Source organism: Vigna unguiculata, chromosome 1, assembly GCF_037176805.1.
Source record: "Vigna unguiculata cultivar grain cowpea cultivar isolate G323 ecotype 2 chromosome 1, ASM3717680v1, whole genome shotgun sequence".
NCBI lineage: Eukaryota > Viridiplantae > Streptophyta > Magnoliopsida > Fabales > Fabaceae > Vigna > Vigna unguiculata.
The window spans coordinates 1,143,100-1,154,414 of record NC_140792.1 but is presented as its reverse complement, the minus strand read 5'-3'; the positions used below and the strand labels follow the sequence as shown (position 1 = coordinate 1,154,414).

Below are 11,315 nucleotides of genomic sequence, written 5' to 3'. Positions count from 1 at the left end.
TAAAAATGAACTTTTTTCCTAACTGTAATGCATAAAGTATTTTTGATGTAATTCTAGAAAACATAATATTGATTGCACTATTAGTTTTGAAAATAAGAGACTAATTTATAATAAATTTTCAAGAACATCCATGTAAAGTATAACTGAGAGAATATTATATAATGAATGTGCCGTAATTTGTAATATTGAATAAATATTATCCAGTATTTAATTTGTAATATTCGAAAATGTGGTGGTAGCAGTCCTTAAACATAGTTCAGAAGAGATTGGAATTAGTTATGATGTCTGACAAATATTGGGTGAGTTTAAGATAATTGATATGTATATTATCCCTGTCTCTCTCTGCCAACCCCACAAAATGGAGTGGGGAGTGGAAGGAAAATTACAAGATAATTTTGGAGGTAGCAGCATATTCAAAAATTACAATTCAAACGGAACAATGACAGATAGGAACTTGCCCAGCTTAGGGAACATACCCCACATTTATTTTACTACTGATTAAAGTAGTAGAAGAGAGAGAAAGAGAAAGAAAATGCCTATATATTTTCTGCTATCTTTCTTCAGTACAACAGATTCAATGTGCTGACTCTATATACATAAAATGAAGCCTATGCCTTTTCAAGGGACATAAAATGTAGTGCCTCTACATCCTTCATTCTTCATAATATTCCTTGAGGTGTAAAATAATACCTTAGTAAGTCACATTTGGAGAAGATTATTCACAGTAACCATAACAGAATTTGTTCTTTGCAAGTCCTGCAATATCAAATGCTTTATATTTTAATACACGTTACATCAAGCCATCAATCTACACAATCAAATAAGGACCCAAAATAACAAGTAAAGCCCCTTAAGTGTCATATTCGAAAAATCAAACCTTAAAGAGAAAAATAGATAATACATGCAGTGATATTGTAGAAACAATTTATATTGGCGTCCAAGTACACCCCCATTAACTATGATATTTGAAAAATAAACCCTTGAAACTTTGATTAAATAACTATGCACTTGGTGTAATATTTTGCATTCTTTATATGTAAATTTGTTGACTTTAATAATAACTATTGTAAAAACTCAAGTCTCGTCAACCAGAGACGATATCAAAATACAATATAAAAGTGAGGACAATTTTGACCTTATAAGATAGTTTTGTAGGATTAAATTAAACCTAAACCCTTCGTAAGAAAAACTACCTTAAAAATCATAATAAAATATTTTGGCTTGATTGACAGTATAACACTTACACTAACAAACACTTTATTAAATGTCTATCTACAACTATCGGAGGCTGAAAGAGCAAATAGTAGTGACAATCCAAGATGATGAAAATTTTCAACATCATATTTTTTACTTTACTCTTGACAAGTTGAGAATGAACTCTGATGATAACATGTTTGCTCGTAAAAGCAATCACATCTGTCCATCCAGTGCCATTATTTCATTCACGATGAAAGTTTAAGGGTACACTACCTAGACAATTTCTTTAGTTGCCTGCTATAATATTGAGTAAATTTCATGGGTATTACTGATAATACTGCTTTGTGAAATTTATCATTTCCAAATGTCATATACTGTGTGGTGATATTGAATAAACACGAAGTGCAGAATCAAGAATAACAGAAAACACTTTAAGTTCACTTCTAAACAGACGGGGCATCTATCTGAGTTGTTACTATAACAGCATATTAAAGTAGACATTATAAACTGCTTTTGTCGGTCATCAACCATCACGCATGCTTATTATTAGATGCTCAGACAAAAGTAGTCTGAACAAACTGAAATAATTATAAATATCATGCTGCAAATAATCCCAAACACACCTGGAATATCATGTCATCTGGAATATGAGGTAGAACCTCCCGAACAGTCTCAGCCATGGCAAGTATATTAGCGACATTATCATTTGGAGGCTGTGAAGCAGTCCTTAAATGTAAACTACCAGTTCGTCCTAGTGATCTTCCATTAGGGGGAGGAATGGTTGAAGCACTTGCAGAAGCCTGAGAGGGATTAATGGGCCAAAGGTTCCAAGAAGAATCTTCAAAGGCAGTCTGAGCATAGGTTTCTCCAACAGATGCAAGATGCCTCATCATCATTTGAACTCTTCCCAATCCAACTGTTCTGATAGCAGTAGACGGACCGGCCCCATCAACACCTTGATTTGGCCAAGAATGCAACCAACCTGAGTCCAGCCCTGCAGCCCTAGATAAGATAAAGTAAAATGAGTAAAAAAAAAAATGCATCAATCCATGCAAGATAACAAATCTATATATTTTGACTGCAGCAGATAAAAAAGTATGTCAATAAAAAGTAGAGAAAAAAAAGGCTAATCAACCATTCTTTTCTTGTAATAAATCAAATATGAGAAAGTTAGGTAATATTTCCTTACATCAGTTATTGAGATAATTTAATGTAGAGTCGGTATCCTTTAGTTTAATTCTTGATCATATTTGGTTTCTCCAACAATAGATGGATTTGGTTTCTTAATACAAAAAATTGAAGCTACTATACATTAAAAGAAAAAAGCATCCTTGGGAGAGCTAATACAAGATTTTTAACAATCTGATGCTTGGCTTTCTACGGAATTTGATTTGAAACCCAACTGACAATATATTTCTCTTCCATATCGTTTTCCAAAGGTAAAGTCTGAACAAAAAACTTGTTCCCCTCCCCTACTTCTACAAATATCTTTTAAAGACAAGTAGGCCTATAGCTGAGTTGATTTCTTTCCTTTTCTTATTTGTTTAGGCAGTTGTGCTTGGTAGATTTTATATCACCTCAGTTGTGATTAATAACTTTACAAAATAAAAAATTTAACAGATAAGAAAAAGCCAAATTCAAAAGAGAGACAGAAGGTCATGTAGCATTGAGTATGAAGATTGAACCTCCAAGTAACACCTTCAGGAGTGTTTAGTGTCTGATTTGGAAACAATCCGGTAGGCATGGTATGTCTAGCATTGTTTGGCCGGTCCAGTCCAGCACTAATTTGGCGTGCAAGCTGTTCATCACTAGACATAGTCCCTGTGTCAGAGCTTGCTTCATTTTCAGGCACTCCTTCAAAAAGTGGCTTTCGACAAGTTGGACAAGTATACATCTCAGTCAGGCCTTGATCCAACCTGAAATCAGTAAAGCAACCAATAGTGTCTCACAAAAACTAACCCGAAGAGAAAAAGATAGAGATGTCCATTAAAACAACCATACCAAGATCTCAAACATGCAAGATGGAAGAGATGATTGCAGTGTAGCTTTTTAGCCTTAGCCATTGGTTCCTGTCATAGACAGATCCATAATATTACTCAAGAATACATCTAACAATACCAAGACGAATCAGAAAGACAGAGTTCAGCAAACTGGCATACTCTACAAATAGCACATTCATCATCATACGCTCTTAGCTCCTCGGTTGTTGCATCAGGAAGAGCTGCATGAAGTGTTCCTAGAGCAATCCTTAGTTTGATAAATCCTTTTATGCGATTTATTATTGCACTAAGTAATGCCTGCTCAAAACACCAATAATTACAATTACTTAATAAACAGATGTCAGTTAAATTTCTGTGGACAGTAAAATTCACAAAGAACTAAGAAGGAAGTAACTACACGTATATTTAGAAATAGCACTGCATCTACAAGATGGAAAGCCATGCCATGAAGCCTCCATATATACAAGTAATGGCCAAGTGCCATAAAAAATGTAGCCATGTCTAGGAAAAACCCCAAGTTACGAATAAGAATTCCCTTCCATTCCAACAATGAACCTGCAGTTACATATTAATGCAGACAAACCAAAGAAAATTAGTGACTGTTATTTCAAGCAACAGACTTATATTTCAAAAAGATAAAAAAAAAGTAAAAAATAAATTATTAGAATTGGGAACTCTAACCGATGACAAAACCAGAACAGGAACCAACAAAGTAAAGAGAACATCCAGCGGAAAAATTTGTTCTTCATACCCAGACATATCATTGACTTATTAATGCTTAAAAAACAGACTTTTATCCAAACTACCTGCAGTTAATGTGTCAAGCAGTTTAGGTGATCTGAAATCCCTATTGCAAGCTGAATGATGCAGCCATATGTCAAGTAACTGAAAGCCATGTACCAAAATAGCCTACAATTTACATCACAGAAAAGATTAAACCAGGCATCACTTCCCCACTGGAACCTAAACAGGTGGTAAAAATGTATCTCAGAAGTCTAAATACCTGTAGGGTCTCAAAAGCAATACTGAAAGGCTCAAAGAATAATAGCAGATACATAGAAGACCCATGTGTTCTATATATTGTGAGACAAAGCCTTATCCTACGAGCATAAAAAAGTTGTGTCAGAAGCATGCCAAAGCTATCAAATTACAATAATAACAAAAATTGTTTCACCTGTCATGAAATTAAATATCATCAGATCCAATGTAAACTGCTCATACTATAAATTCAAAAAGGAAAAGCATAACTTCTACACCCTTAGCTCCCCAGAAAACACTTTAGCAACTACAGTTGGTGATTGTCATGACACATTTACAAGCAATGTTTAAAATTATGAACAAAGACAACTTTAAAAGAAAAAACAGTTTCAGAAATGCCAAATGGGTAGAGTATCAACCGAAGCTAGTTCATCAAATGTGGTTAAACAAAGAAAAGTCTATTTAACCACTAGGATTTGGTTATTAATCCCAGATAGATAGCAGCTCAGAGTAGCCAACTCTTAACCATGACTGGGATAGCCGCTATACAGAAAAGTGGATACAAGATATATAATTATAATACACCCAAAATTAAAGTTAGGTTCATAATTAATGATCAAAAGTCTTTTTTAAGTAAGGAATGAAGTTAATTGAAATAAAGAAAGGAATATAATAGAATTTCTAAGAAAAAGGAAAAACAGGGATGCAACAGAAAAAAATGCAGATCTTTAGCACTATTTAATGTGAAGAATACGCTACATGACACAGATAAATACAAGCATTTCACACATATGCCATAGTTAGGTAACAGGAACTAAGAAAGACTCCAGCTCGTTATCACTCTTATGTTCTTTAAATTGCAAAAGAGAGAGTCTAGAATTGTAAGGGGAAAATAAAGTCGGTTCCCAAAAACCAAGAGATAATATAGCATATCTTTTTCAAACAATAGGTTGCCTAAATGTTTTATGTTGAATAACAAACAAGATAAGAAAATAGAAATATAAAATAAAAGCTGGCTGTGTTTGAACTTATATTACAGGATAGATAGATAGATAGATAGATAGATAGATAGATAGATAGATAGATAGATAATAGATCATAGAACAAAAAGGATACCAAGACATAAAAATAATTAAAAGGCAGATAGTTACATAAAAGATAAGAAGACAATGGTAAAAGAGGAAACAGAAAAGAGAAGGCAAGAAGATGGAAAGGGAGCTATTGTGCAGAACAAGGAATGTTAGCCAGAAAAGGGATGGGTCAGGATTAAATTTTGTGAGCTTGGCCAAAATGTGTATCGACTACCAGGGTTTGTACAGAAAATGAAACAGGGAATTGCGGCACAACACTATCCTCCACAATTCGGCTCCAGTTCTGGCTGCTAAGTGTGCAAAAGAAAAATGTGATGCTACGAGTTTCCTTGTAGTGGCCAGCAGTCGCCATGCTCCATGATGGAACAATAGCTGCACTGTTGGCCACTATTGATAAGTGGGTGGCTTAATTATCAAACTGAGCTCCATATTGGCAGATTTTACGTACAGAGCAGGATATGAATCCCATTGGAAGCATCGTGTCCAGGACAAAAGCCATCCCCAAATAAGGAATAGAAGAATATCAAGTATCATAGTAATGGTAATTGCAATGGCAATAATATGAACAAGAATATTGCTATAGAATTTAGTACCAGAGAACATCAGCCATGAAAACAAATAATAATGCCGAATATACACGAAGATACGTCCAGGGTGTAGCAGACGGAGATGCATTCAGCCGTTCCAAACGATCTCTAGCTAAAGCTTGAAACATCTATGCAATATGTTGAGCATATCAGAACAAGTTACTAAACACTTTCTTTGTTTTTATATATCAAATCTAAAAAGAATTATCTCTATTTGTTCTTTTTAGCGTAATATCTACCTTCAGAGAGCAAAGCACAGTCAGCCAAGTTGACCAAAGACCTGCTTGATAAATTGTTGGTGGCACAATCAGTGGTAGAAATGTTCCCTGTCCATCCATGGTTAGACTTGTCACATTATTATTTGTTCATCCAGAGACTCCACAATTTAGATATATAAGAAACACTGGAAATTAATAATGTGAATTAGGTAATTAAATCTTGCTTATAGACACATCTTAGGAGCAATTTCCAACACCAGACCAGGCATCAACAAAAAGTTCTGTATTCAAGAAAACAGATGAAAGGGAGACATGAGAAAAGTGAGGCTCAATCAATGCAGTAGCTCCCATCTATATCAGACACAATATACTCTATTAAAGTATTTAAAAAACATATAATTTGGTAATATACATTGTCAAGAATAATCAGAATAAAGTCACAATGACATGTTTTGATAAACCAGTGAAACAAAAAAGCACTAACCTTGTAAATGACATAATTAACTAGACGCTCAATCAGTTTACGAGTTTCAGAAGCATATAACTCTGAGAAAAACACAGCCTGCAAGTGATAAGAGGGCTCATTAACAGTAATAAGCATGTTAACTGATATACAATATTAACAGGATTCATACTATCATGGACAAAAACCATGAGCAACTTATCCCGCAAGATTGCTTAGAAAGTAAAAAAGAAAGAAAAAGTAGAAAAACAGAACAATGTGTATACTGCTACCCTTCTCTAATGAAGAAAATGGGTCCCAAATCTCTGGCAGTGAACAGATTATTGATAACATGCTAATTTTTTCCAGAAACTATATTAGATTATTCTTGCATCAACTCACTAGTACAAAATAGGAAAAACGCCACAAGAAAATTACACCAATGCACCTGGCCATTTTACTTCAGAGCTACTTATCTCTCCCTCTATCTTAGTTTGTAAGGAGGCCATGTGAGAGTCTTGATATAAAGTTAAGCACGCAGATATAATGAATGATATTATTGTAAACAGCCTCGGCCCAGGCTGAACATACAGGCCACCACAAACCAAAATCATACATTGGCATAATGCATGACTTCTTATTAACCAATACTCAATACAACAAACTCACCTTGATACAAAGATTGAGAAGGACAAATAAATTGATCATGCAATTCAGCAGTAGGCCTATGGTGGTGTACAAGCCCGAGGGCAACTCAATCTCTTGGCTGGCATCGTCCAAGTGAATCAAATTCCAGCCTATTAGTCCATCTGATCTAAGTTTATCCAAAGACAAGTCTGTGCAAAACTGAAGACCCACAAAGCTTAAAAATGTAGAAACCGCCGAAACTGCTATAACCCTCAAAGCCATTTCTAATAATAACTTCAGCCTTTTTGCCCACAAAAATTATCTGAATTTTCATCTGACTGTAATTATTATAGGGAATCCTTTGCCCATCATAAAAATGGTTCAAAATCAAATGGAACCAGAGGGCAAAGTCAATAAATCGGCTTAAAAGGACACCATCATTCTGCTACAGCTTTTACCATGTCAGGTCTCCGGATAAAATAGGATACCCTAAAAGAGAAAGAATTAACAAAGTCATCAGCTAAAGAAAACAAAAAAGAATGCATAATAGAAAACCCTGAACCCAGTGAAGGCAATCCACAACCCATTTCCCGGCTAGGAAATTTACACAGCCAAAAAGAAAAAGATAATATTCAAATTTGCAATTGCAAGCACTAAATGAATTGCAGAGTCAAGGCGAGTGCGAATTTCAAATTTTTCCATGGGAGTTATCAATACCCAAACTTCATAAGCGACTTCCTCCCATTTCAAATTCAACACCAACAAAATAGAACCAAAATTAATAGAATCCCATTTCTCTCCAACACAAAATCCTCCCACCGATCAACCGCAAATCCACTAATCAAGCTTAAAATCCTTGAAAACCCTAGAATCATGGTTCGCAGATGATGGAGAATTTGCAACAAACCCAAATCAATCATAAAATTCAACGGGTAATTGATGGGGAAGTTGATAAAGAAAACAATTTAATTGTATCTGAACACGGATAAATGCAAAATCAAAACTGGAAAAAAGAAGGAATGAAAAAGAAACACGCAAAGAACCTGACTCGATCTAGGAGGATGGAGAGGAAAGGAGCGTTGGGGTTTCTGCAATTACCATTCGCATCGGAATCAAGACAAAGACAGGAGAGAGAAACAGAGAGAATTTAGGTAGAAAGAGAAAGAGATAGAAAAAGAAAAAGAAAAAAAAAAAGAAAAAAACTATATATATGATATCGTGTCAATAATTTGGGGAAATTTTTAAAATAATTACTCGTTAAAATTAAAGGCAAAATTGTTACAATAAAATATTGATTCAAGTAGTTGAACATTTCTTTCTAAAAGTTATATTATTAAATTCACTTGAATAAAATTGTATAACTCAACTAATATTAGAACAAAAAGAGTTATGAAATGGTGAAATTTGTCCGAAAAGTTTTCACAAACCCAAAAATAAGAAATTAGGTTATATTTATTTAATGATTGGTTCCGAGTTTGTTTTAAATTTTAAAACTTACAAAAATCGTGTTTTAAAATTTAAAAGAAAGATGAAATTTTGAAAGTCAAATAATAAAATTGACTTATTAAAAAAATATTAGTTAATCAAATATAATTTAAAAAAACTCATTTGCTATAAATGACTTGTACAATAATATTTGGTTTAATTGATTACTCATTTGATTTTCATAGTCATGATACTTTCCAATAACTTACATAAATTAAATCTTAAGATAAATAATATTAAGAGGGAAATAAACACATAATATACGTTTTAGTAATCTATAACAATATATAGAGGGGATTTCCCTTTTTGTGTCCAGATTTTAAAATACCAATTTTACCCTTTAAATATAATAATTTATTAAATTTTTAAAAATTGTCCGTTACTTTTACAAGTTTTTATAAAATCGGATGTCTTTGATTTTTCTCTTCTTCTTTATTTATCAATGGTTATTCTTTTTTCTGTTCTTATATATTTCACATTATTTTTAATAAATATAATTTAAATTTATATATTAACTTAATAACATTATAATATTATCACCCACTAATATAATATCACACATATTTAAAAAATGGGTATACACAGGCGCGATAGCGCTTGTGTTTACGCTAGTTATCTTTTAAAAAAAATATGTACGAATCCTATCATTAAATTTTTTTATAACCTCTTATTGTCATTTTTTTTATTTCATAATTTTATGTTTAATTAACAGAGGATTTTTTTTAACTACTTTTTAACAATAAATAAAATTTATTTATTAAAATATGTAACTCTGCGGTTATTCTTTTTAACTATGCTCTAACTTATCTACTTAAACTAACTAATACATTTAATTTTTTATGTATAAATATTTTTTTAGACTTATATTTTTATAAACGTATTACTTACACAAATATAAGTGAAAAACATGGATTTAACCTGTGTGTAAACCACTAAGGTCATAATCACATTAAAAGTAGTGTAAAAAAAAACAAGTAGTGAATAAATATAATTTTTAGATCCCTCCATTATCATGAGTCATTTTTCAACACTATCATAACCTTTAACATTGTGTTTAACCCATATTTGAATATAAAATATCTATCCATAAGTCATGACTTTCAATTTGGATTCTTTATTTCTAGTTGGCTATAAGAACATAGTTGAACATATAAACTACCACTTTCTTTTGGCTTGCATATTTTCTTCCATTTTATCCTTCGTACCTTCATTTTTCTTATTTCCATAGAAAATTTGATTGTAATTTACCCACTTTGACTGATGTTTTAAAGAATGAAAAATAATACAATGGGAGAACAATAATTGACTTTATGAGACATACTTTTTCTTCAAAGGTTAAGTTCCTCTCTTTCCATAGGTAATCTTTTCCTAATATTACTTAGAATTGGTTCCCAAAATGTGTACTTCCTTGAATTCCCCATGTTTATATTCTTAGATAAGTAAATGGCATGTTGATAGTGCTACGATTGAGTATGGTTGAAAACCTATCTATAACAAATTTATTTGAACTTGTACCTATCATTTTGTTTTTATTGAAATTAACCTTTGTTGTAAAAGTTGACAAAATACGAACAAAAAAACACTTTCTGAGACATGTATAATCATTATTCTTAAGGACTTATCTGCGGTGTGTTGCGCAAGCTCCCCAAGATACAATAGGAACTTTTTGGATTTTTCGAAGATCTAAAAACTAGCAAGAAAGTGCTCTTGAAAGAGTAATCAACCCAGGATTATAGAAGAAAATAATAGAAGGGAGAAGAGAGCTTGAGAAAAAAGAGAAAAGAATGAGAGGTGTTGTGTGTTTAGGAGAGCACCAAAGCCACCTATTTATAGGTGTGAATGAGGGATGGAGAAAGGTAACGTTAAAAAATTTTGCATTGGAAATGAAATCCAAACGGAAGCCATCGTTGCACCAAAAATCAACACTGCAGCAACGGAGAAATAAAGTTGGAGGCAACGTTCATATCTTTTGCAATAAACACTTGTTTTATAACAACCTTAAGACCCGATGCTAGTTAAAGAAAACCTTAACATGCTCTTAATAACAAAAATATTTTGGAATTTTGCCTCACGCATAACAAGAGTCGTAACATACTAATTTCTATGTCTTTAGCTCCTACCCTAATCTTGTGTAATATTTTTATCTTACATGCTTGTCGCAACCAAAATCGTGACGGGACGACGAATTTAAAAAGCAAGGTTTGAAAAAAGAGTTTGGAGTTACCACCATAGTTTATTTTAGAAAACTACGGAAAAACAAAAAGATAAGACAAGGTGTGCAAAAAATCAAATTTTTGGGTCCGGGAGTGATCCCCTCTTTTTATGACAAAATGTGTATTTATTTATATACACATTGCAATACCAATACCAATGTAATTATAGCCTTAATTGTAATGCACAATACACAATATAAGGAAGGAATGGGTTATGATAGAAGCACATTACGGATATCAAATCACAAAACAAATCAGAGTACAATATTAATATCAGTAATATTGATTCTAACCATTAATAAATCAGAACGCATCATCAATCACCCATGGGTATTGCCCGAACACGTCCCCGTTTTGACGGAGAATCTCCGCATTGACTGGGAATGGGTATGGGTATGGGGAACCCCCGACTTTTTCAATTGGATATAGGGATGGTTATGGGGATGGTTATGGGGATGCCATAATACTCGTCCCCGC

The 11,315-nt window shown here is 33.0% G+C and overlaps 1 protein-coding gene across 3 annotated transcripts; it reads right to left on the bottom strand.

Moving 5' to 3' along the window:
• Positions 1 to 300: 300 nt before the first annotated feature.
• On the bottom strand, positions 301 to 8,338 carry RIN2 (RPM1 interacting protein 2). Of its 3 annotated transcripts, none has more exons than XM_028059500.2 (13): positions 8,184 to 8,338; positions 7,183 to 7,629; positions 6,556 to 6,633; positions 6,093 to 6,179; positions 5,860 to 5,981; positions 4,201 to 4,297; positions 4,004 to 4,106; positions 3,595 to 3,752; positions 3,357 to 3,494; positions 3,199 to 3,266; positions 2,883 to 3,113; positions 1,821 to 2,199; positions 301 to 756 (listed from the first exon to the last, which is right to left on the bottom strand). In XM_028059500.2, exons 2-13 carry the CDS (start codon positions 7,420 to 7,422, stop codon positions 700 to 702), a joined length of 1,758 nt encoding a protein of 585 aa, XP_027915301.2. In that variant the 5' UTR covers positions 7,423 to 7,629; positions 8,184 to 8,338; the 3' UTR covers positions 301 to 699. The 3 variants fall into 3 exon arrangements, with proteins under 3 accessions (XP_027915301.2, XP_027915294.2, XP_027915308.2); XM_028059493.2 differs by having other exon boundaries at positions 8,189 to 8,326; XM_028059507.2 differs by having other exon boundaries at positions 8,239 to 8,255.
• Between the last annotated feature and the right edge of the window lie 2,977 nt (positions 8,339 to 11,315).